Source organism: Canis aureus, chromosome 3 (genome assembly GCF_053574225.1).
Source record: "Canis aureus isolate CA01 chromosome 3, VMU_Caureus_v.1.0, whole genome shotgun sequence".
Lineage (NCBI taxonomy): Eukaryota > Metazoa > Chordata > Mammalia > Carnivora > Canidae > Canis > Canis aureus.
The window spans coordinates 38,555,259-38,581,816 of NC_135613.1; the positions used below are offsets into that span (position 1 = coordinate 38,555,259).

Genomic DNA, 26,558 nt, shown 5'->3' on the forward strand with positions numbered 1-26,558 from the left:
AAGAATGCTTGAAGTGGAAGAAGAGAGTTCTTGTTAGACCTGCTTACATATGTAGTGCACCCTCTCTGGGTGCCATCTTTTTCCTCATTGTAGGTGGAATTGCCTGCTGTTAACAGGACTTCTATAAAAAGGGTAGTTAGGTTACAACCCTAATTATAAGTGTTGAAATAATTTTATTCCATCAAAAAGGTTAAAATGTACCCATTCATCAAATGCATCCAGCTGCAGGTACCCCTTACCAGTTTCTTGCCTTTCAATAGGTTCTATTAAGGTTAGATTTTATCTGAAATGGATTATCTTGTGCTAGAAAATGAGGTTTGAATTTTAAAGATGATTCAAAGGTTGTTTAATGACTTCTGATGCCTGTGTGGCAGTGAACAACTCTTGATTGGTTAACTGGAGTAAGGGTGAGGAACAGGCAGTGGGGTCAGGAAATTAACTATCACCATTAAAGCCAAACCCACAAAACAGGCCAAAATGATAAGATGATTAAAAAAAAAAAGGAAAAGGAAAGGAAAAAAAAAAAAAAAACAAGTAAAACAAAAAAAAAAACAAGTATTCATGTTGTTTACAGTAGTTTAAGAATGGTAATCTTTACTACATGATAAAATATTCGCATTTTAGCCTCTTCTTGTTTGATCTTTTCTTTGAAGATCAGACAGTTCCAGGTTGGGCCAGGGTGCCACTGCTGCGTGCTCCCAACTCTGCAACCCCCCTAACTCATAGCACAACTCTGACTGGGTCATCCTAGCCCCAGGAGCTCTTGGGAGCAAGAAGAAGCAAGGGTGAGAATTCAGGGTTGGGCAGGGAGTTACCTCTTAGGCTACCCTGCAGTAGGAACCTCATAGGTATTTGTGCTAATTCATAGTAATTTCCCACAAGTATGCTTGGCACAGCTCCTGTGAGAGATCCAGAATATTAATTGAGTGAATACATCAATGAATAATATGCCTGTGGATAAACTGACTGTATAACTGAAATTCTGTTCTAGCAATTGCTTCTAATTTTCTTAAAACTTGGCACTTTTTAAGCTCGGTGTTTGTTTTAATTTAAATGCAGTTTGCCAACATATAGCATAACGCCCCGTGCTCATCACATCATGTGCCCTCCTTAATGCTCATCACCCAGTTACTCCATCCCTCCACCCACCTCCCCTTCTATAATCCCTTGTTTAAGCTCTGTGCTTTGTTTCACCTGCTGACTCTGCTTTGTAGAGTCTCCTTCCTCATCCCCTCTTCACCTGCCTAACTAGTGTACAGTCTTTTTCAGAACTCTTTAAAAGAAAGCTTCCCTGCCTTTTGGAAGCTCTCTATGCAGCCACATGCTCCATACAGGCAGGACTGTGGCATATTCTCCTCGGCATCCCAGCATCCAGCCCTGTGCCTGACATGGAATAGATGCTCAGTGAAAGATCCAGTGAGCTTTCAGTGGAGTCCTTTCATTGTGATTTTCCATAAAAAATGAAAAACGATTAACCTCATTTTTTTGTCCACAATGTGAATCATTATTTAATAATCTTCATATATATATGTGTATACACACACACACACACACACATATATATATATATATATATATATATATATATATATAATAAGTTAATTGATTCCCACAATTTCATTGTGTCATTCTGTTTTCTGAGAGCTTCTTCCTGTAGAGGCATAGAGGCAGTAGGAGCTGATTGTCATTCTAGTTGAAAGTTTAGCGGCAGGTGTTTTTGGCTTGAAGTAGCTGCAGTTGCACTTATACAATATTTAAGAAGCAATACTGACATTGTCGCCCTCCCCTTTTTAAAAGATTTATTTATTTATTTTAGAGAGAAAAAGAGAGTATGTAGAGGGGTGAGGCAGAGGGAGAGAGAATATTAAACAGACTGTACTGAGTGTGAAGCTCAACATGGGACTCGATCTTGGGACCCTGAGATCACGATCTGAGCCGAAACCAAGAGTCAGACACTTAACCAACTCCACCACCTAGGTGCCCCGACACACACATGCACACACCCACACACATGCATGTGTATGCATGTATGCACACATGTGTGCCTACACCTCCACATTCTGATTCTTTGATGTTGCTGGGATGAGAGCTGGACATCAATGTTTTAAAAACTATCCTGGGTGGTTCTAATGTGCAAGAAGGGTTGAGAAGCAAAGCTTTAAGCAGTGACATTATATGGTATAATCACTCAGCTATTTAAAAACAAATCTTAGATGTGTCTCTGGAAGGTCTCATGTACTTCCTCTTATTTTCAAAGTACTACTGTGGTTTGAGGAGCTTTTGTGGGACCTGAACCCTCTCCAGGCAGGCAAAGCAGAGACTGAGTCCTTGCCTCATCATGGTGATGATCACGTGACTTAGATATTTTCTTAGGTTGGCGTTGTTTCTTTCAATTTTAAGGATCCTTTTTCAGAAACATGGCAAAGTAAGGAAAATAAGATTCATAGCCTCCTGTGTACCCAGTTCTGAGGATAAGCAGATAGAAATTTACTCCCTTGGCCACAGACTTTTTTTGAAGGAAGAACCACCTGAAGCTTCGGTCTATGCCTTCCCCCTCCCTGGATGGTGACCATGCTGCTGTAGTTGGTGTTCACAAACACATCATTTCTGCACTTTCCACATATGTGTATACCCTCAACAACAAACAATAAATGTGGTGTTTAAAACTATCTTGGCTGGTATCATTATTCATGTTGATATGTGTAGCTTGAGTTTAAGTTTGTTGTACCAATTTGTTTATTCATTCTCTGCACAGATCTGTTTTAAAGCACACTATATGCTTTTCCAAACTGAGATAGGAAGCAAATCTTAAATCTCGGAGTCAGTTTGTCATGGGAAATGACCTAGATCAGAGAGTTGTTTTGAGGATTAAATGAGATGATGTGTATAAAACGTTTAACACAGGGCTTGGGACACACACACAGAGCTTTATAAATATTTGTTATTAGCTGCAGTGATTCTGCAATTGCAAAATAATGTGTGACGTATCTGGTTCAATTACTGTGGGGTCCCCTTATATCTTTCCCTTTTATTATCACCTGGTTTATTCATTGCTGATCTCCACATTTTGCCATCTGAGGAAGCAGAGGACTGTAAAAAGAATATTGGTTTGCCCATTAGTACATGAGGAATTAATAGAGACCATGAAAGGGAGAAAGGCACAATTCATTTCCTTGTGGGCTGCAGGATGGCAGAGGTAGAATGTGAGGCACATGCCTGTGCTTCTTTTCCAGCTGGTTTAAAATTCTGTTTCTTAATTTTTCTTTCTCTGGAGGGTCTACTGTGTGGTAGGTGCTTGCCTGTTTTTTTTTTTTTTTTAAGATTTTATTTATTTATTCATGAGAGACACAGAGAGAGGCAGAGACACAGGCAGAGGGAGAAGCAGGCTCCATGCAGGGAGCCTGATGTGGGACTTGATCCCGGGAACCCAGGATCATGCCCTGAGCTAAAGGCAGATGCTCAACAGCTGAGCCACTCAGGCATCCCAGTGCTTGTCTTTATGTGCATGGTCTTGTTAGTGAATGAAAAATCTTATATGCCATTAGGTGGTGTTGTCCCTGTCTTATAGATAAGGACAGTTAGGCTAAGAAAAATTTAATGACTCTTTCAATGTATCTCCACCTGTAACTGAAATAGTGAGCATTCCTCATGAGGTCGGCCAGGTCCCCAAACTGAAAAAAGTTGCAGTGCTTCCCATTCCACCAAACCAACTGAATGAGGGGGGGAAAATACCAAAGTTAATGAATTTTAATTAAAGTGACTAGAAGAAGTAAGAATATAAGCAGACAAAAGCCACTGTATGGATGTAGTTGGTGTGTTATATTGGGTATATTATTCCGTTGAAGTGTTTGTATTTAATGGAAGCAGATCTTAAAAAGCCAATGTATTGTTTTAGGCTTAACTTCATAGACTCTTTTCCTGAGCATACACACACGCACACACACACACACTCTCTCTCTCTCTCTCTCTCAGCAAAGGTTTTCTGGAACAGAAGCGATAGGAAAGGAGGGAGGAAGTTGGGAGAGAATGAATGAGAATTGAATTAATTGGTAGATCCCCACTGGTTTTGGTATAGACATTTAACACTGGAGTGACACTTAAATAAGGACGCATCGCTCAAAGGGAAATCTAGAGTTTGGGTGGAGTGCACTAATTCGTGTTGGTAGGGGCCCTCGTGCTTGCTGTTGTTGATGTCTGAGATCATAGTAGTTGGATAGATTTGTGCTCTTGGGATTCTGGAAGTGTCCCCTTGGGTTAGAAGGCTGAGCATATGCATGTGACCTTACGTCTCTTGTTCTGCTAGGGGATTCCCGCCGAAACATCATCATGTGGCTGGACCACCGGGCCATCACTCAGGTCCACAGGATCAATGAAACCAAGCACAGCGTCCTGCAGTGTGTTGGGGGCGTGATGTCCGTGGAAATGCAGGCCCCAAAGCTTTTGTGGCTAAAAGAGGTGAGTGCCTTCAGGTGGAGAGAGCATGCTCATCGCAGCTGGGGATTCATTCATTGTGGATCTGTCTGTACCAAGCACTGTGCTCAAGTCTGTTATGTTTGACTTTTCCTCAGAGAGCTGCTCTCTCTTCTGGATCAACCCAGGTTGATCCCAATTTATTGATTAGGTTTCAGTTAAATCATTCTTGTTTTCAGGTGCTAACCTTATGCAGGCACTTTATTTTTTTATTTTATTTTTTTAAAAGATTTTATTTATTTATGAGAGAGAGAGAGAAAGAGAGAGAGAGAGAGGCAGAGACACAGGCAGAGGGAGAAGCAGGCTCCATGCAGGGAGCCCGATATGGGACTCGATCCTGGGTCTCTAGGATCAGGCTCTGTGCCACCCAGACTGCCCTATGTAGGCACTTAATAAGTGTTTGACACAGATTATCTCTTTGAATCCTAGCAGCCACCTTATGAAGGCAGGAGTTGTCTCTTTTGGGCTGAGGGTTGTCTGAAGACAAGAAAACTAAAGCTAATAGAGATAACCAACTCACCCAAAGTGACATGATAAACATGTGGCAGAGCCAGGGTTAGAACCAGAGACTGGCTGACTCTGCAATCAATTCTCTTAATAGCCAGTACTCTCCTGGAGTTCAGAGACGCCGATTACCATTCCTAATAGAAAATAGCAGAGCTGGGCTTTAAGTCTACATCTTCTGACCAGAACCTTCTTTCTCTATACACTAGTATCCCCTGAGGATTAATCTGGCCATGGTGGCATGTTCAGGTTTCTCATGTCACCTGAACTTGAGTTTCCATGTCCTCGAGTGATACAGTGATCTCTGGACAGAGCACTTGCAGGTGGTTCCTGTTTCCAGATGTTCAGATCCTTTATGAAGTGTGGATAATGGTGATGTCAGCTTAATGGTGCCCAGTAGGGATGGATGTGCAAGAAAGTTCAAGTCCTCTGGGAACCTCAGGGACTTGAAAATCCCTAGGTAGTCTGGTGAGGAGAGAATCCATCTAATGAGTAAGACCTGGTGTGATTCATTTACTGGCTCTGGGGTTTCAAATGGGCCAAGTCTTTGATTACTCAAAATGTATGGGGGTTGAGGGGAGTGTAATGGTGCTGAGAAAGTGTTTCTGGATTGCCACTGTGAGCAGAAGAGACAGAAGCAAAGAAGTCATCAATAATCAAGGGAAGTTTGACTTGTTATCTGTTTAGCATATTGAGCTGTTGTGTAAGCTTTAATTTGCACAAAGCCTTCTATATTTATTAAGAGTTTGAAAACAGAGTATTTTAGGAGTCAGAGTTTCTGACTCTACTTGCATCACCTAGTGTGACTTTGAGCAAAGCAGTTCTCATCCTGGGCCTCACTTTTTCCATCTATAAAGTGAGAAAGTTGGTCTGGACTGGCTTGAAAACCTGATATAAGTATATCCTGAAATACAAGTCAGAATATAGCACTACTTTGCACTGCCCCCACTCTCTGCTGTGTGTTCTGTAGATATTGATTTAATCTTAGCAAACTCTGCTTGATAGACAGCATGGAAACTGAGGCTGACAGGGATGGCAGTATGATTTTCCTAAACAGATGATAGAGCCAGAATTTAAACCCATGTCTGCTGGCCTCCAAACCCCAGCTCACCCCCATCATATCATGCTGTAACTGAAATCCCTCCAAAAGCATGCCACTTTAGGGTAGGACCAGGAACAGAGGCAGTGGTGTTTTTAAACCAGCCTAAACATGGTGCAAGAAAACAAATGGGTTGGACATATCACATCCTTCTTGGCTACAGGAAAGAAAAGCTGTACTTTTCAATTAAGTGGGAAGGATCAAGTAGGTGGTCACTGGTACATCATCAGGGCCTTAACTGAGCACCTGCTTCATGTCAGCTTGGGGCTGTATATCCCGGGTGATCTAACTATATATCTGGTGTGAACCTCTCTGGATGCTCACCACTGTGCACTTGAGATATAACCGAACTCAGTAAAGTGCATAAAAAATAATTAGGTTCTAAAAAAAAAATAATAATTAGGTTCTAGATTGCAGCAGTCAGGGATTGTGACCTAAGACTGACCATCCATCCATCAGTTCCATTTCAGAGTTTTCTCAGAAAGGCCTTAAACATTATCTCATCGTGTATTTAACTACCTGAAGGTTGAGCCTCAAATCTATTTTTAAAATTTCTTCAATTTATTCTTTTTTTTTGGTAAGCACATACAGGAATCTGTGCTGCGAATTACTTTGGTTTTATCAATGATTGCAAATTCCAAATAAAAGATAGTGTCTAATACCAGTTTTAGCATGTTATCCTTAAAGCCTGACCCCGATGGTTTAGGATCCTCTTCCAATTTTAATGTGTAAATGAATTACCTGGGAATCTTATTAATCACCTGGGGATTCCTGATTTAGTAGTCCTGGGGTAAGGACTGAGAATTGGCATTTTCTGACAAGCCCCCAGACTTATAAAACCACTTCTGATTCTAGAAGCTCTGCCCTTATATCCTGAAGAGCACACATTTGTGGAGAATCAGAACATAGTACCGTCTTTTGAATGGGGCTGTGGAAGAGTGGGGGACCAGGGGCTTAGATAGCTTTCAAAGAGTTGTGCGCCAGCACATCAGTCAGAATGTGAGACTCTGCTAACTCATGGGGCTGTCATTTGTTTACTCCCTTATTCACTCTTTTTTTAAATTAAAAATTTAAATTATTTTTAAAATATCTATTTGTATATTTGAAAGAGAGGAGAGAGAGAGAGAGAGCTCAGGAGTAGGAAGGAGTAGGGGCAGAAGGGTGGAAGGAGAAGCAGGCTTCTTGCTGAACTGGGAGACTGATGCAGGGCTTGATCCCAGGACCCTGGGATCCTGACCTGAGCCAAAGGCAGACACTTAACTGACTGAGCCACCCAGGTGCCCCCCTTATTCACTCTTTAATTCACCAGATATTAACTGAGGTTCTGCTATGAACCAGCAGTGTTGTAGGCACTGGGGACATAAGCACAAAGATCAAATTTTTGTGGCCACAGAATTTTATTGAAACACAGCCACACTCATTCAGGCTTATCCTTGAGGAGCCCAGAGTCCTCTGGGGTAGTAGTGGGGAAGCAGTTGGGGGTGGCAGGAGGAGGAAAGAGACATGGGACCAGAGCTGTCAGATGTTTTAAGCACCTTGATAAATATGCAGTACTTTTGGAGAAAATAATTTGCTTCTGGGAGGAGTTCTTCAAGATGAATCTCAAGATAGGAATGGAGGTTTTGCCTTTTAGAGAAGACGGGGAGGAAATTCTTGAGAAAGACTGTGGTTCATTTTTGGTAAGGTACGCAGGTCCTGGGATAAGAGCCTGGGATGCTTCCCTGAGTGTAGTAGGAGATGAGGCCAGGTAAGTAGCCTGGGCTCAGTTTGTTAAGGGCTTATTTGGTGATAGATGGTCTTTAAGCAAGGGGGAGGGAATGTCTTAGATACCTTTGGCAGAGATAAAGAGACTGGTTAGGTGTGAGAAAATGTGTGTGTGTGTGTGTGTGTGTGTGTATGTGTGTGGGGGGGGGAGTAAGAACTAGTTTTCATACTTTACTGATTATAGCACTTTGTTGTCTTGGCTTTTCTCTTAAGATAAATTCCAAAATTTGTAACATGGCCCAGAAGATGGTATGTGATGTCATTTTCACCACCCCCTTTCTACTTACTGGGTGTCCCTCACCTTACTCACTCTGTCTACCGGGATCCCGTTAGGGTATCTCAGACACGCTCTGTTCTTTGCCACCTCCATCTTGACTGCGGGTTGGTCCACTCTGGCCAATGGGCCAGATCTGGCCTGCTACTTGTTTTTGGATGGTTTGGGAGCAAAGGGTGGGTTTTACTTCAAATGCCTGAAAAAGGAATCAAAAGGAGAGTGATATTTTGTGACTTGTGAGAATTATGTGAAATTCAAATTTTTGTGGCCACAGAATTTTATTGAAACACAGCCACACTCATTCATTTGTGTATTGTCTATGGCTGCTTTTGCATCACTATGGGACAGAGCTGAGTAGTTGAGACAGAGACTGAGTGCCCACAAGGCTGAAAATACTTACTTTGTGGACTATTAGAGAAAAGTGTGCTGACCCCGGTCTTGATGATGATGTGATCCTGTGCCTTCTGCCTCTGAATATTTTTCCTGCTATTTAACACCCATCCTAACTCATACAGGTTTCAGCTTTATTGTTATGTCTTCAGAAAAGCCTTGCCTGACCTCACATATATCAGGGATCTCTTCATTGCACTCTTACTTCATTGTATCTTTCATAAATTGTAGCAGGAATCATTTTGTATGATGATTTACGTGGTGCCTGGGTCTTCCCACCATTGTAACCCAAGGGGGGGATGGAGAGCCTATCTGTTTTGTTCATGGCTGTTTCTCTACCCCTAATCAAATGCCTGGCATATAGTAGGTAGTCAATACATAGTTTTTTAATAATTTGAACGGCTCGCTAAGGGGGTTTTTGTAGTCCTCCATGTGGGAAGTCATGAGCTGTGAAGTGGGCACTGTGGGATGGGGAAGTGATAGATTCCAGAATTTTTAGGGGATACTATCAGCGGGACATGGAGGCTGATTGGCTGTGAGGGGCGAGCAAGATGGCAGAGTCAGAGCTGACCACTCACTTCAGTGCTGCTGTCATTCATGGGCTCCTTGTCCTTGGCCTAGAATCTGATGTCAGAGGGAGTCAAGCAGAATCTGGAGTTCAGACTTCTCATAAGACCTAAGTGATAGACTAGGACCACCGCAGCTCTTGGGCAAAGTCACTCAGGTCCTAGTTCTGCAATGTGGAATTTTAATCATGTCCTTTACATTTAAAGTTTTTGTGTTTCAGGTTGACGCATGTCTCCTTAATAAGAATTGTCAGATAAAAGGAAAAATGCCATTTGAATTTTTCATAACCCCCAGCAGTCTGGCTTTTCCATTTGGTCTCAATGATTCTGACTCTCATCTTAATCAAGGCCAAATGTAAATTAAGTTCTGTCAGGCTGGAACAGCTGGAGTCTCCTATCTTTATAAACATGAAACATTGCAGGGTAACAAGGTGCAGACTGGGGAAGGTCAAGAGAGTTAAGGGCTGATGCAGATCCTGACAGCTCAGTGTTAATGGAAGATAATTAACTGGCTTGTAGGGGCTATGTGGAGGTATTCCAATCTGACTTTTAACTCATTTCCTCTTTTTGCCATTGTCAGCAGAGCAGAAAGCTAATCATTTTATAGTTTGAGATTGTCATCGTTCATTCTCAACTGGAACCAACTGGCTGGAATGTCAGAGGATTTTGCTGATGGGTTAAGAAGATATATCTCCCCCTCCTATCTCCCCAGTTCATGCCTCTCTGTTTCTGTTCCCCTGATAGCATACTGGGAAAATGAAGAAATGATTCTCTGCTTCTAATGTGCTTTTTATTTTTTATTTTTTTTGTAAATGTAGATGCTTTGGAGGAAGCTGGGTGTTGGGATGCCCAGAGAGGTGGTTTGATAACTTCCTGTTAGCTGTGGAAGGTGTGAGTAGAGTGCTTTGCATGAGGAACTATTGGAAAAAGAAAACAAAACAAAAAAACAACCTCTCCATTAGAGGTCAGAAAAACCTGGTTTTGGTCCTTTCTGTGAAGTAAGAGGCTTGGGCCAGCTCATTTTTAGTTCCTTGGTTGGCCTTATGTTTTCCTTCTTTTTGACGATATAATAACATCTATTCTTTTATCTTAGATTTCTTCTTGCCTGAAACTTTGTGGAAGATAAACTGTGTTAATTTCCTTTCTTTGAAATATACCATTTCTTCTTTAATGGGAATTATGGTGGGAATGGTCTTTCTCTGTTAGTTACTCTGGCTTTAAATTGCATGTATAGGCCTATTAATGTTCACCCACATTCGTCAGTCCTTAGCAGTAGAGCTGATACAAGATATTGTGGAAATTTGGGGGATAAATCACAGTTCTGTAACAGAAGTAAAGTACAGGATTTGAAGCCAGACACACTTGGATTTAAATGTCTCTCTGCCATTTACCAATTCTGGGACCTCAGACAAACTAAATCAACTTATCTGAGTCTCACAGTGTTTAGCTGTAAAATGAGAATAGTCATTAGTATATTCTCATAGTAAAATGAGAATAGTGTCAGCCTTGTGGAACTATTATAATTTAGTCAGATATTTGTAAAGCACTTTATGCAAGTAGATATCCAAATAGTAGTCGCCTCTTCACTTCTATTGTGTGTAAGAAATGTTTGTGTTCTACTGATGGGCATGTCAGTAATATCCTATCACCAACTGAGAGAATTTCAAACACTAGAATATCTTATTTCATGTAGCTGGCTGTAATGAGTGGTATTTTTTCTGTTTGACTAATAGCTAAGGAAAGCATCTAAAAACCACCATGAGGTTGTCAGAGACAATCATAGAAAATATCTAGTACAATAGTACAAAACATATTTTCAGAGTCATTCATTTATGTGAATCATCCACATCCTATGTGTAATGCCTATACCAGAAGGCAGCTGGCTTTGAACTTTGAAGCAGATTTACCTAATACCTTCTACTGTTTCCCTTGAAATTCACTGTTGCCTCCAGCTTCAGCATTATTTTATTTCACAAAGATTATTTTATTTAATCTTCACACCCGTCTTGTGGGGTAGATACGATCTCTTTTTGTGGATAAGGAAACTGAAACTCAGAAACCTTAAATGACTCACAGTCTTATACCATGTGAACAAACCTATGTTGGGAGCCATACTGCAGCTCTGTCCCCCATCCCCATCTTGTGGGATCTCTGTAATCCACTGTTAGGGTCCAAAAGTGGTCTTTGCCTTCAAGAGATTATAGCCTGATGGGAAAAGAAAGATACAGCTCTCCTGAGCAATTGGATCAAAATAAGGAAACAGATGAAGATGGTAGCTAAAGTATATACAGTACTAATTACATATCTAGCTCTTTTTCAAGCATTTTATCCATGTTAAATTCCTCTAATCCTCACGTCCACACTATGAAGTAATATCAGATGATAAAACAGGCTCAGAGATGTTAAGCAACTTGCCCGAGGTCACTCAGCTAATAAATGGCAAAACTGGGATTGGAACCTTGGTATTTCAGATCTAGAATCTGGGCTTATCACCATTTCTCCCTATCGCCTCTTCAAGTGTTTTGCTCTGCAGAGTTTGGATAAATTTGTTCAGGGAATAGATTTAGTGATAACTTCAGGAGGATCTGAGGCCAGGAACAGTAGATTGTGGGTTCCTTTTTTTTTTTTTTCCCCTTTAGGAAATATTATTTATTGTCTCCTATGTGATAGGCGCTGTGTTCAGCATTGGAGATTCCAAAGTAAGCAAGACAGGAGAGGGCCCTGGTTAGGCTTCTGAGAACTTAGATTCTAGTATAGAGAAGCAGAATATAGACAAAGAGACAAATATATATAAGCAAAGTGATTATATTTTCTGGAAAATTCTAAAGGAAAAACACAGATGAACAGATTTGGCATGGCTGGCGTGTTCTCTCTTGGGAGAGTTTAACCTGAATGATGATCGTTTCAGGAAGAGAGGGCAGCAAGTTCTTGAGGGGAGGGAAGTACCTGTGATATCAGCATGGGAGGTCAGCAGGGCTAGGGGTGGGGGAGTATGAGCAAGGCAGAGAGTAGTAGGAGGTGGGTTGGAGCAGTGGGTAGGGGTCAGCTCTTGCATAGCCTGAGGCCATGGGCAGGAATTTGCATTTTATTCTAAGAGTAGGGAGAAAGGGTCAGTAGATTTTTTTTTTTTAAGATTTTATTTATTTATTCATGAGTGCCAGAGAGAGAGAGAGAGAGAGAGAGAGAGAGAGAGATTGAGAGAGAGGGGCAGGCAGAGACACAGGCAGAGGGAGAAGCAGGCTCCATGTAGGGAGCCCGACGTGGGACTCAATCCCGGGTCTCCAGGATCACGCCCTGGGCTGACAGCGGCGCTACACCGCAGAGCCACCCGGGCTGCCTGAGTCAGTGGATTTTAATCATAAGTGTGACATGATCCCTTTTATGACTTAGAAATCACTCTGGCATAGTACTAGGTAGGTAATAAATATTTGTATAACAGCAACAAAGTTGGCATTATAATATTAAAAGGAACAATTACAAAACTGTAGTCTTATTAATACATTTGTTTTAAGAAATTATCAGTATAGAGGGGTGCCTGGGTGGCTCAATCAGTAAAGTGTTTGCCTTCAGCTCAGATCATGATCCCAGGGTCCTGGGATGGATCCCCGAGTTGAATCGGTCTCCCCACTCAGTGGGGAGTCTGCTTCTCTCTCTCCCTCTACCACTCCTCCTGCTCGTGTGCATGCTCACTCACTTCCTCTCTCAGATAAATCTTGTAAATAAAATCCAGCCTGCCTCCAGCTCCTGGGCTCTATCCATTGGTCCTCACTGCCCATTCTCAAAGAACATTTGTTTCTTGCAACATGCCAGGGCTGCTGGCTGGCCATCCACAGGCTAAATCTGGTACCCAGATGGGTTCTGTTTGACCTACCCTGTGCTTCAAAACAAAACAAAACAAAACAAAACAAAACAAAAACACTTTTTAAAAAATTTGAATTAGTTTTCAACATTTAAAAACTAAGAAATTTCACATAAAAGTCCGGATTTTCTGCTTCTTTCGAAAAAATAACAAAAGGATTTGGCAGTGGGGGGCGCACATTCCCATGTGGAAAGAATTGGCCAGTGCTGAGTAGGGGCTGCCCCCTTTAGAAGGGGCAAGTGTCCTTCATTTCACAGCTATCCCCACCCAGCTTGCTCTGCTCATTTCCTTTTCCAGCACTACCCTCTAGGCATTTGGATTGGAGACCCAGGCTGTGGGAATTTGTTCAAGGAATCCATCATTACTTTTCCTATAACAAAATGCTTAGAGATGTGGAAAGATTTTCCAGATGGTGAACTTCTCGGTCTGTGGCTCTAGGAATGCTGTACCCATAGTCTCTCACACCTCTGAGTCTTTGCTCAGGTTTTTTCTTTGGCTGGCAAACTTAAAATTTCGTCCTTCACTTGGGAAAACAGACGAATTCTTTAAGGCTTTAGGAAGCCGTCCTTGACTTTCTCCATCAGGTGTTGATCAGGCTCCTGCCCTTTGTCCCCCATGGTATCCCCACTTACCTCTGCCTGGGAATTTATTACACCATACTGTGCCTCACTTATCTCTATGTCCCTAATGTCTAAGACACTGCTAGCATCTGATGCTGATCACTCCGTAGATATTTTAACGGATGGATGGATGAACAGATGAACGAATTTACCAAATCATTTATCATATCATTTTTGTTTGTGTATATCTGGCCAATAGTTCCATTCTACAGTAGAGATCCACTGCAGACCAAATGTAAGTTCATTTTAACTCTTCCACATTGTGGAAAAGGAAGTTTGGAGTATTACCACTCCTTTCCACCCCAGAGCCACCCCTTGGCTGGAGTCTATTACCTTGAGTCACAGCTTGTTTTGTGTGTGAAGTGATGGCCCCAGATTGACACAGTAACTCCTCTGGGCCTCTCTTCTGTGTCTCTGTGTCTTGAGCATAACCTTTGAAGCTGCTTCCTTTTCCCTGTAAGAGAAAACAAGATGTATATAATGAATCAGACAGCTTCTCTTTTAATGTTTATACCGGGGCTCTGTTCCTCCCAGCTTTTGGATCGTGGACCGTGTTGTCAGCTGTTGTTAGAGCATCTTTTGTGGATTTTCTCTCCAGGGTGGTCAGCCCATAAATCGGTCTCGTAACTAAATATACGGAGTATTGAGGCTGGTGTCCTGTCTTCATTTACCTGGACAGTGAATCCTTTCTTTCCTTAATGTCCTTGTATTTGCATATTTGATTTATGCCGAGTATGTACTGTATTCTTTTAGTTTTAAACTCCAACAAACTAATTTTAAAAATCAGATGTTCCCCACCCTCCCCAAGGACTTGCTTGGTGTGATAACTGGTAACATTTAATAAATGTCAGCCATTATTATATATATTTTGTATTTTACTTTTTGGCTTATGGCAGATTTTGATGTATATTTTCTTTATTTGATCTATGACATGGTCTTGTGGGATAAATGTTGCTACTTGCCACATTTTACAGGTGAATACACAAGCCTCAAAGAAATGAAATGATTGTCCATGAGGATTAGGATTGGGTCTTCAGTGAAGGTTCACATGGTTCTAAATCATATCTTGGTTTTTTGTGTTTGTTTTGTTTTTCCTGTTACATCATGTTCTTTTTTCTTTGGGTTGATGGATTTTTAACTTCATAAGAGCAGAGACCAAATCATTCTATCCATACCTGGCTGTTGTCTCTCCAGAGCCAAACACAGTGCTTGGCATTAAAATTGTACTCAATGAATACTTGCTAAATGAATTCATGGTGCGTGGTCAGAGCCACACTTACGATGGTAGCATTAAGGCCAAATACCTAGTATTTTTGCTGCCAATCTTCCTGACCACTGTGCTTGCATGTCAGCTACATCTAGGCATTTTTAGTGCAACCAGAGAGGCAAGAACAAGATTACTAAGATTGGCTGCCTTTATGCCTACATGGGATGATTCAGTGTCAAACAAAAATTGAACAACATTATTTTCTTACAGTAGCTAAAATGCACCTATGGGAGGGGAATGTTGTCTTTAGAAAATATACTAAAAAAGACAATGCATTTAATGTGTGTTGTGATAGAGGACCTCATTCATATAGTCAGCCTCATGGAGGTGAACTGTCACCTTGGAAATCTGGAGACTCCATGGATAGATGTTGATTGAAGTAAGGGAGGAAGCAAGTCAAAAGTCAGGGAAGATGCTAGTTGGGATTCTTTTGGAAAGATATGTCAATCTCATTTCTCTGAATATATGGCTTGGTTTCACTCCTTTTTTGTTGTTATTGTTCAAAATGAGAATAACTGTTCTTTATTGTAGGGATATATTCATTTAATCAGTGAAACAAACTTCTGATAACTACTATGTAGAAGCCACTGTGCCTGGTGATGGGGAGATGAAGTGGAAGCCAAGAATGTCCTTTATCTCAAGTTGCTCCCAAGTCTAAGACCAAGTACAAGAGGCTGTGAAAGGCATTTTCCCCTAACATGTTATTATCATACTATTTAAACATACAGAAAAGTTGGGAGAATTTTGTAGTGAATACTCAGAACCATCACCTGGATTCTTGCCATTAACATTTTACTTGCTTTATCATATGTATATCCCTCTATCTCCCCTTCTATCCATCCCTCAATCCTCCTTAAGTTTTTGCAGTAAGTTGAGATATTGTTACACTTACAAAAGCAGTTTGAAACTTAAAGACTCTTTACCTTATTGAGATACTTACTAAATTCTATTTAAGATACTGACCCTGTTTGACTGCTATATATAAACATCATCAACACTTGCACTAGAATTTCTTAAATATCTACCATGTGCTTTTAAGTTTGCTGCTGGACTTAATACTTATGAAAGTCCCGTGAGGTAAATTTTATCAATTACTTTGCAGATAAAGAAGATGAGGCTAGAGGAAGTGAAGTAGATTACCACTTACTGACAGTTGGCATCTGGCAAGGTTGGAATGAAAACCTGGGTTTTCTAACTCCAGAAAACGGATTTAAAAAGAAGTTGCAGAAGTTATCTGATCAAATTCCACCCTTTATCAGGCATGGTCCCCCTGTCTATTCTATAGATGAAACACTTGTGTAGAGAGAGCAAGTTCTCATTGTTAAAGTTGCAAATCCCAAATAACAAATTTGGCTGGCTGAAATTTTGAAGATAAATATGAATTCTAGAATAAAAACTAATCTCAGTCATCTTAAGTTAGACTCAACCTACACAAATTCCAACCCATTCCGCTTTGTCCCTGCTCTATCTAGCAAGTTAGTTACTTCTTAAAGAGCTGGCCTCTTCCTCCCCTTTATATCCACCTTAAGTGTTTATAGTACAGAAAAAAAAAAATTAGTAAATGATTTAACTAGTAGTTCCTTACCTCTTCTGAACCCAGGGATCCTGGAGGCACTTCTGCAGCTAAGACCTCACTCAAGGGTTATCTTTGTGCGTCATGCCGTGGCCACTCTGTTAGTTGAATATAAAGTGAATCAGGGATCTCCTTAAAATCCCATGTCTCCTGAATCCTTCCTATGGGTAGGGTAAAACTTGTGAGCGACCTCAGTAATAAAAAGTCTGATCTCAACTTTTTAACAGTTCCATCAATACCCATACCCACACCCTCTTAAAAAACTGCTTTAGTTTGGCTTCCAAGCTTCGTAATCTTAAGAGTCAGTGTCTTCTGGCTCAAAAATGTGAGACTAGGGAGTGTTCAGAGGGAATGAGCGAGCTGCCTGAGTAAGTGGCTCTGCCCTCCCTGGCCTCTGTCTCTCATTCGGGCTTTGCCAAAGGGTCTAAATTGTGGCACAGAGACATTTTCTCCCAGTCATGCTACGTGTATAGAGAGTACTGGAGCTTGCCCAAGTAAAGCAAAGCAAACAATTCGGAAATAAGATCTTTTTTGCCAATTAATTATTCATAATATTTTTAGTCATGAGGATTTTATCTTCCCCAATGTAATTATTATTATGACTTCACTATCGATTAGTGAAAATTGTTGGTCATGGTCTAGCACCAGTCCATGGTCTGGTATTTGGGAGCAACTGGTCTCTGTGAACCATGGCGTTCTCCTGCAAAGCTGGCATTCTGTGGACCTAGGATAGATGAGAAGAGAGTCGGGACCCTAGTGAACCCTACAGCAGTTGTCTTGGCGTGAGGCCATGTGGTCTGGCTTTGGCTGGGGGTCAGAGACAAGCCCATGGACCTGAGAAAGAGGGTGAATCATTGTGCAAGTATTTATTGAGCACCTCCCTTGTCCTGGGAAGCAGCAACAGTACGGTAGCGTATTGGCCTTGGAATTCAAGAGGCTGGGGTTTCACCCAGGCTTTTCACTTACTGGCTGCATGATCTTGGGCAATTCTCTTCACTGTGGGCCTTCGGTTCCTGTCTATAAAATGGTGTTAATGGCAGTAGTGTTTTTCTGTGTCTTAGTGGGGAGGGTGTTTGGTACATTGTAGAGTGCTGGTGGTAGAGTAATGTATTTTCCAATGATGAGTATGATCGAAGCAGTTGGTTTGGAGAAAGAAAATTAGGCCTGTTTTTCATATTCTTATCTCTAGATGCAGCTAAGAAGGCAAAGAGTGAAGGGGAAAAAATTCACATTGTTGTGAGAACAGGCAATTAAAAAAGAAAGTGTGCTTAATCCTTAAGGACAACTTGGGGCATGGATATTACTGTCCTGTTTGAACAGGTGGCAACAGGCTGAGAAGATTCACCTCATGCAGCTCATGAGTGGTCAAGCTGGGCTCTAACTCAAAATTACTCAAGCGTGTGCTCATAACAGCTCCCAGGCCAAGGATAAGGAGAGTGGAAGATTCTGGGAGAGAGTCAGTCCATCCTCAGACGCTCCAGAGCAATTTTACATGCCCTGTTATTGGTAACGTATGGGGTCTTGTCTTCAGCAACCAGCACACTCAGGATGACAGCTATGAGAATGAGTATTTTAGAAGTGGTCTAGAAAACAGTGTGTGCTGATCGGTTCCTGCCAGAACCAATCAGGGACATTCATTCATTCAGCAAATATTTATTGAAAATGTACTTCATTTAAGATGCTCTGTAAAGTGCTGGGAATATAGCAACCAACATAAAAGGCCTGTCCTCGAGCTGCTCCTATTCTAGAAGAGGGGCAGGAATGAAGTCACAGTACACTGTAGGTGGGATGGAATTCAGGTCACTGTGGAGGTAGACCCCAGTTAGAGCGGAGGAGCCAGGAGGAGGTGCTCTGTGGGCTGGGGCTGATGGTGGAGGGCAGCTAGGTAAGGCCTCAGGCAGGATGGTTTGTGAGAGACAGGCCACCTGGGCAGAATGACACTGGGAACGGTCTACGATCCAGGAGACGAGACCCCTGTGGGGCTGCGCATAACAGACGTGGGAAGGCAGTTCAGTGAATCGGTCAGAAAGCACCTTTTGAGTCCCAGCTGTGTGTTTAATGTTATTCATGACAGGAGTTCCCTTTTGCCAGTGGACAGAGCTGCTGTCACCCTGCCACAGGCAGAGAAAGGCTGGGAACTGTCTTTCTTGCTTTTTCTGACTCTCTCTCATCTCAAGGGACTGAAGCTAAAGCCCAGTGCCCACATGGCTGCAGTGTCCTCCCTGGGCAGAGGAAGAATGTCCTCTTTTCAGTCCCATCAGGATCAAATGAGACAGCGACCCTGAGAATGAAGCCGTGAATTAACCCCTCACGTCCAGGAGGGTGGCACTGAACACCAGGCAGGGGCTCTTGCCACCTCTCCCATGGTGGGCGTGTGACTCAGGGGTGATGACATCAGCCATGACTTCATTCGCTCAGAGGAGAGACAGTGTGCAGACTGACAGCCACCCCTGGTTTGTCTCGTCAGGGGCACTGCCACAGTCCTATTGTTGTTTTCCATACATCTTTCTCATTTTTCTGGCTTTCTCATTTTATTCACTTCTAATGTTGAAGCTGTGCATTAACTTCACCCTGTCTCCCCTTTCTCCTTGTCCATCTTTTGCCTCGTCCTTATTTTCTTCCTCTTTTGTCTTGTGCTTTCTCCTCCTGTGTCAGAAATGTATAAGGAAAGGGCGTCCTGTCTACTCCCCTCTCCTCCAGACTTTGCACAGAGTTCTAGCCGAACCTTTCTAGAACTGCATTCACAAACCACTCCCACCCGGTACTGACAATGGCTCCCATTCTCTTCTGACCTGAGTTTCTAATACATATTCAGATTTCCTCTTACTATGCTTCAGCATACATCTCTCTCAGCCTGAATATCTCAGGATTCCTTTTTCATGACCTAGGATACAGTTGACACTTCTTCCTGAACTTTCCTCAGGCAGTTGGTGCCCGCCAGACCACCCTCCACCCCATCTCTCCTGGTCTTTGCCTTCCTCCCATACTGAGGTCACACTCTACCCTCCACGTAACACTCTTCTTCTGCCACTTGCCCTCAGCCATGTCTTTCTTTTGTGACCATGCAGCATCCTTAGTTCATAACAGGTCTTGTTAAACTTGGATTATTATAGACTATTTGTACACTACTGCTGAGTGTTTCATATGCAGACTCTATTCTATTTACCCAACAAACAGCATGAGGATTGGGGCCAGTATTCACCTACTTTTCATGCATGGAGCCAGCACGGACCTGACCCACACACCAGGGCTGATAAATTGTAGCGTGGTCAATCCACATTTCATTAGAGAAAAAATTATTTCTTGCAAACTGTAGAGATACAGGTGAGTAAATTATGGTCCTTCACGTAAAGGAGCAACAGTCTAGTTGGAGAGATACATAGGCCCCATATAATTTGAGAAGAGTAAGGATTGTAGAGAAAACCAACAGGTATTGGGGATGTGCCAGGATGGGCACATTAACATCTATAAACTCCTTGAGTTGAATCCTACTAACAGTACCATGAACTAAACATTGCTGTAGCTGGAACATGAGACCCGTAGCTAGTAGGTGATTACTGGCTGGAAGTAACACAACTAACAAGGAGAAGAACCAAGGTTTGAAGCAAACTGTGTCAGTCTCTAAGGCCCCTGCTCCTTCCTGGAGATGGGAACAGGTTGTGCCACTGACATTTGAATAAGAACAGTCATTTAAGAAGTACTTACTGTGTGCCAGATGCTCTAAACACTTCACATGCATTTGCTCATTTGTCCCCTCCACAACTCTATGGTGCAGGTAGTAGTATTGTTCACTGTAATTATTATAGGATGAGGAAGTTGAAGTGAAGAGTAGTTAAGGAGGTTTCCCAAAGCCCCCCACCCCCCACCCCCACCCCAGGCTATGAAGTGTTAGAGCCAGGATATGCACCCATGCAGTCTGGCTCTGGAGAAGAGGCAGCAGCAAGTTCAGAGGTGCCTCCATGGAGAGCAGCATATTGCGTTTTTAGAACTGCCATGGCATCAGTGCTTTTGGAGAATTGGGGACTATGGGGGTGCTGATAGGTGATGGTGTTGAGAGATGAGACTAAAAAGGAAGCTGGATCCTGGTCACAAAACTCATTTAGTATTCAGTGCCTTCTACAAAGATCCTTTACAAAAGATGCAAGCAACATTCTATGGAAGGAATGTTTTCTGTGATGTTGAGCTGTTCTGCATCCACTATAAGGAAGAGATGATGAAGTTATGCTAGTTGAGTTGTGAAGGGATTTCTCCATTGTGGACCTTTTCTGTACCTAGCAGGAAATGACAGTGGACCTCTGTAACAGTGGGATATATATGCCCAAATAAGGCCCAGAGAAATGCCAAATGGAACAGTAAAGTAGACCTGCCCTTTACAGGTTGGGGATATGTACAGTTTGGGTTGAAGGAAATTTGGGGAAGAAAGAAGAGGGGACATTCATGTCAGCCAGCCTGGACCTGATGCCAGGTTGTCCTCAGGTGTCCCGGAACACAGGCCATTTGATGGAATGCTGTTCCTGCCTCAGCCCCCTCTGCCATGGTGCTTGGCAGCCATTCAACATGGGGTTGCACTGACCCAGGAGTCCAAGCCAGGAAGTGAATGAATCCATTTTCCAATTAAAATGAAACTTCTCCAAAGACCTACTCACCCCAAGAGGAGAAATTTATCTTCCTGGCAGTCTGGCTTGGCCAGAAAGTCTCTGCTCCTAAGACAGACGGTGAAAAGCCATTAGCTTGAATGAAGAAAGCAAGACTGGAACAGTTCTTATTCACAGTCTCATTCATTTATTCATTCATTCCTTATTCCTATTTCCATGAACCCCCCTTTAGCCTGTACATCTCTGCTCATTTATTTATCGATCCATTCAGCTAACATTATTCATCAATCTATATAGCATATACAATCCTAGGTCCTAAGAATAGAGTGAGTGAAGAAAAACATAGTTGTCTCCCCCCCCAGCTGCCTTAGAGTTTTTAGTCTAGTGAAGGAGACAGACCCATGAATGGGTATGATGGGAAGTTCCATGATGGAGATATTCACAAAGTCGTATGGGGGAATAGCATGGGAGCATTTTACTCAGCTTAGGGGAAACAGAGAAGACTGTGTGGAATGGGTAATACCTGAGTTGAGTACAGAATGATGAGTACGTGTTGGCCAGGTTGAAGAGGGGAGGGTATTCCAGATGTGATATGATAGGAATGTGTATAATAATGGTAAGAAAAAGTAGAATGTATGTGGATGATTCTAGGATAGTATCTCCAAGCGATCAGAAGTGAAGTTGGTGAGTAAGTCATGGATTGTATATGCCATCTTAGTGAATTTTATTTTTAACTCCAAAGGTAGTAGAAAATTTTGAAGGGTACAAAGTATACTAGATTGAAAGCTTCCTGTAGGTAGGAGCTTTGTCTTTTGTTTGCTAATTACCCTAGCACTGAGCACAGTACTTTACATGTAGAGAATACCAAATAAATAATGAATGAATGAATAAATGAGTGAGTGATTTATATACTCAAATATACATGTTACATAGACTATTCTAATTGGCTGTGTAGGTGGCAGGAATTGAAGTGGGTAAGATCTGAAAGTTAGGGGCTGTATCAGTTGGGATGAAAACAAACCACCTCAAAACTTAATGGGGTAAAAAAAAAACACAACCATTTATTTACTTCATAATTATGCAGGTTGTTGATTTGGGATGAGCTAAGATAAACGATCTTTCTGGTTTCTACTCATTCAAGAGTAGAGTAGGTGTCCTCCATACCTACTCTTGGCTTTGCAAATGTCTCTTGCATATCTGGAGCCTTTGCTGTGGTGTGGTTTGTTTCTGCTCTGTGTGCTCTCTCATCCAGCAGGCCAGCCTGAACTGCCTCACCTGGCAGCATTACATTCCAAGAAGACAAGAGCAAGGTATTTTGAAGCCTCTGTTCAGAAGTAGCAAGTGGCATCTCTGCTCCATTCCATTGGTCAAAGTAAATTGTAAGGCCAGACCAAGTGAAGTCTGATGGAGAAACAGATCACCTCTCTATGGAAGAGCTACCGGGTTAGAGTGCAGAGGGCATTAATACAGGGAAAGGAAGTGGCCACTTGTAGAGTATGCCATAGGTGTGATAGCTGTGATCTTGGCAAGAGAATGTGATGGACTGCAAATAGGTTAGTGATGTAAGATGTAGTGTGATGGTTAATTTTATGTGTCCAATTGACTGGGCCTCTGAGTGCCCAGACAGCTGAGCAAACATCATTTTGAGTGGATCTGAGAGGGTGTTTCTGGATGAGGTTAACATATGAACTGGTAGACCGAGTAAAGCAGATTGCCCTCTCCACTGTGGCCTCATCCAGTCAGTTGAAGACCTGGATTGAACAAAAATGCCGAGTAAGAGAGAGCTTCTACCTGACTGCCTTGAGCTGGGGCATTGGGCTTTCTGCCTTTGGACTTGGATTGACTCTTCTTGGGTCTTGAGCTGTTGGCCTTTGGACTGGAAATTATACTATCAGTTCTCCTGGTTCTCAGGCCTTCGGACTCAGTTTTGAACTCATGGATCACCAGCCATCTACTGCAGATCTTGGAACTCCTCAGCCTCCATAATTGTGTGAGCCAATCCTTATAATAATTTTCTTCCTATGTGTAGGATTTCATATATATGAAATGGGTGAAGTGGTGGGGACCTCTTCATGAATTAACTAAGAGTTTAAATTAGATGGATGATTGCATGTAAAAAAGGAGTGAGAAGGAGAGGTAGAAGATGACCCTTTGGGTAACTGGATCAACTGAGAGAAATCAAGGCAGAGGAAAACATTTTGGGAAAAATAACAAATTCTGCCTTGCACGTGTTGAGTTACAGGTGCAGTGGAACACCAGGAGGCATGTCTCAGAGGAGAGTGTGGAATTGGAATTTGGCAAGTCATTTGACTTGTTGGATGGAAGGGTGGGAGTAATTGAGATTGCCTAGGCAGCATGTGAACAGTGAGTAGAACATTTGGGTGAGGGAGGAATTCTGGGGAGCATCCACATTTAAAGGGCAACTAAGAGAAAGGTGCTGAAGAAGTAGACAGAAAAGCAACAAGAAGGGCATGAAGGGGTGCAGGAGAATGAGGTAGTAGGGAAGACCTCCTCACCTCTTCATTTGTCTAGAGCTTCTGCTTTCTTTCATGTCTGTTCCAAGACCTTACCCATTCCAAAGCTGCCTCTTCGTATTAGGACTCCTTCCTTTCCTCCCTCTCACAGACAGTACCACCCACAAGGAATTGCGTTGTCTAGGTCACCATGGCTCCCTCCTTTACTCCCGGGGCTCCTGCATTTTATTATGCTGTAGGGAGGCAGGCACCTGAACTAGCAGTGGGCTAGTCATTAGAGATCCACATTTTAGTGTATCTTTCACTGATCTAACCTTGGGACAGTGTGCTCCTTTTCCGGTTGCTAGTTTCTCAACCTGCAAGGTGAGGTTGATCACTTTTTGCCTTCCCTGCCCTGCAGAATTGTACAGAGCAGATGAGATCATGCACGTCACAGTGCTTTGAAACACATGGAGTTCTGTAGCAGTAATTAGGGTGAAACCTGTTGACTTATCAGGCACTCTACATCATTTCATTTATTTCTCACAACATCCTTTTGAGATAGATGTTAGTAATATGGCACTTGAGGAAGCGGGGGCTTAGAGAATTAATTTGCCTAAAGCTACACAGCTGGGAAGTGGTGAGGCCAGTAATCAAACTCAGGTCTGCCTGACTCCAGGGTTCTTAGAGCCCACATTCCACAGCCTTGTTTTCCTAATGCATGTGGTGGTATCACATTCCTGGCAAAGTCAGCTTTGCTAAATATGATCAGTTTTCATGAAAATGATAACTTTTTTTATGGTTGGGAAATCAGCTCTCGTGTGGGTTCTGAGTTTGCCTTTCTGTACAACAGTAGGGCTCTAGGGGAAGATGGTGGGGGAGGATGTATAGAAATCCTAGTTCCTAAAAATTAAATTATGAAATGGAATTATTTCATTTCACAAATAAGTTCTGTGATGGTACAGTTAAATAATTCCTTCTTTAATGGGGGCAGTCCTGTCAATTCAGATTTTTGTTTCTTGGGTTTAGTTCTCAGTACTGGCATAGATGCTTATTCGACTTGACCTCTAGGCTTCTGCTCAGATCTCTTCCCCATGAAGCCTCTTCTGGCTACTACAGCCCCAAAGCCCTTTTCCTCCTTTCAGAGAACCTTGTCTATGATTACTCATTAGAGGCAAATATATGGCCCACACCAAATATTATGATAAAGTTATGAGGCTGACTCACCAAACGTTGGTATCAGGCTCATTACATTATTGTCATACATCATCTTATTAATTACCTCTTCCTTTGTGCACATCTTTCTCCAGCTCTGCTGTAATTTTCTTTTGAAAGGGCCTGTCTTTAAATTTCTTTATATAAAAAAAATAAATTTTTTTATATATCCCAAAACTTTTTGCATTTTTTGCATTATCTTTTTTTTCATGTATGAGCTGATTTTTGCCCTCTGGAAGTTTGTCGTTTTGAGGTCGATTTAGGCAGCGAGGGCCTGCAGGGATTCACTGAAAGGATGATATTTGAGTTGGATTTGAGTCAAAGGTTGAAGTTTGGTTATGGAAGAAGGTGGGGAAGTCAATCCAAGTAGAGGCACAAGCCTCCATAGAGGCATGGAAATGTGCAAGAGTATAATGCATTTGTGCAAGCAAAGGAAATGAGGTGAGTACTGGGTAGAGCATGCTAGGAGATGAGCCCAGAAGGATTCATCATTATAATGGCCAAGTTGGAGCCAAGGTGTTGAGTGTCCTGAGAGCCATGCCAAGGAGTTCAGTGATTCTAAGCCATGAGAACTGTTGGATCATTTTAAAGAAAGGAATGTAATGGTAAGTTTTCAGTTTTTAGAAAGATGCCCTTAGTACCACAAACCTCTCAGTGTATCTGACTTGAAATATGTCCGGTGTTTGGTCTTTCCTTTGTGGTTGGGAGTTTGAAACACACAGTTGTTTTATTCATCCTGGGAGGTTTCTGGCTACAGATTATGATCCACTCTATGTTTTCGGCATCATTTTTCTTTTAAGAATAACATTGAGGATTAAGTTTCCTCCTGAAACACCTTTCTTCTCTGGCATATCAGCCTATGCCCTAATTTGGAGTCTTGAATGTAGAGTGAAGATAAGGTTTTGCTTTTTCATTGGTAGTTATGGTGGAAAACAACGTCGTGAGTATTTGGGCTGTCCAGGCAGGATGGTTTACTGGGTGGGGAATTAGGGAGCTCTGTTCCCTCCCTTTTGTTTACCACACACAGCAGATAGTGTGGGCAGAACTGCTTTGCAATTAATAGCAAAATACTTGGAGGATCCTGTTTTAGCTGCTCACCCCTACCTTCTCATGCTGTTCCTAAACCCTGGTGTCTTCCGACATACACTGCAGGACTTTCCTCATGTTTCCCATTAGTTCCTTCGGCATCGAGAAGCCAGGAGATAGCTCACTGCCTCCCTGAACACCACAGAGAGAGAGGGCAAGGGAGAAAGTTACATCTTTCGGCCCCAACGCTGGCAGGGCGGCTGCTGCCTGGCTCTGAATCTTGGATATACTGCTCTATCTCCACCCTCTGCTGAGACCTGCAGCTGTGTGCACTTTGAGTTGTAGCCTCCTCCCAAGAAATGCTGTGGTTTTATGAAGTAATAGATGATTAAAAAAAAAAAAAAGTAAAAAGTGGTTCTCTTTGGTTGCTTTCAAGCCTGGGAGATCGCTTAGCTCAAAGGATCGTTATTGGAATGCAGAAGCCTTTAGTGCCAAGTCATATACCCCAAATCATGACTGGTTTCTTTCTTTCTTTTTTTTTTTTCTTGGAAAGACTAGTTTTTGTTAGTTGCTTGGTAACTGGAAGATAGGCTTAACTCATTAAACACAGAGATCTTCTAGTGTGGACTAGTTTCAGCTGTCACATGTTGAGATAGAGCTAAAGTTGGCGTGTGTTGAGGGCCTGCTCTGTGCTTTCTCCAACCCATATACCATCTGTGCATGGAAGGTGTTATTAGGTCCACAGAAGTTACGTGAGCTGCTCGGGATTGGAAGTGAAATCTCTGAAGTTTTATAATTGTCTACAGAAGTGTGTTTGGAAGGGCTTTTTTTTTTTTTTTTTTTTTTATTCTTCTGTAAAGAATGGCAACAGCTTCCATCATGA

General features: G+C 42.2%; 1 protein-coding gene and 1 long non-coding RNA gene across 18 annotated transcripts in view; one reads left to right on the plus strand and one right to left on the minus strand.

Moving 5' to 3' along the window:
• FGGY (FGGY carbohydrate kinase domain containing) overlaps positions 1 to 26,558 on the plus strand; it is a 413,890-nt gene that overhangs the window by 47,248 nt on the left and 340,084 nt on the right. For all 17 annotated transcript variants that reach the window (XM_077891975.1, XM_077891990.1, XM_077891976.1 and 14 more), the window contains one exon: positions 4,304 to 4,455. In XM_077891975.1, coding sequence (XP_077748101.1) covers positions 4,304 to 4,455 — 152 coding nt within the window. The remainder of the gene's footprint in view (positions 1 to 4,303; positions 4,456 to 26,558) is intronic.
• On the minus strand, positions 11,134 to 16,692 carry LOC144305125 (uncharacterized). Its single transcript, XR_013372145.1, has 3 exons — positions 16,399 to 16,692; positions 13,880 to 14,000; positions 11,134 to 11,272 (listed from the first exon to the last, which is right to left on the minus strand). It is a non-coding gene; the product is annotated as an uncharacterized LOC144305125 (long non-coding RNA).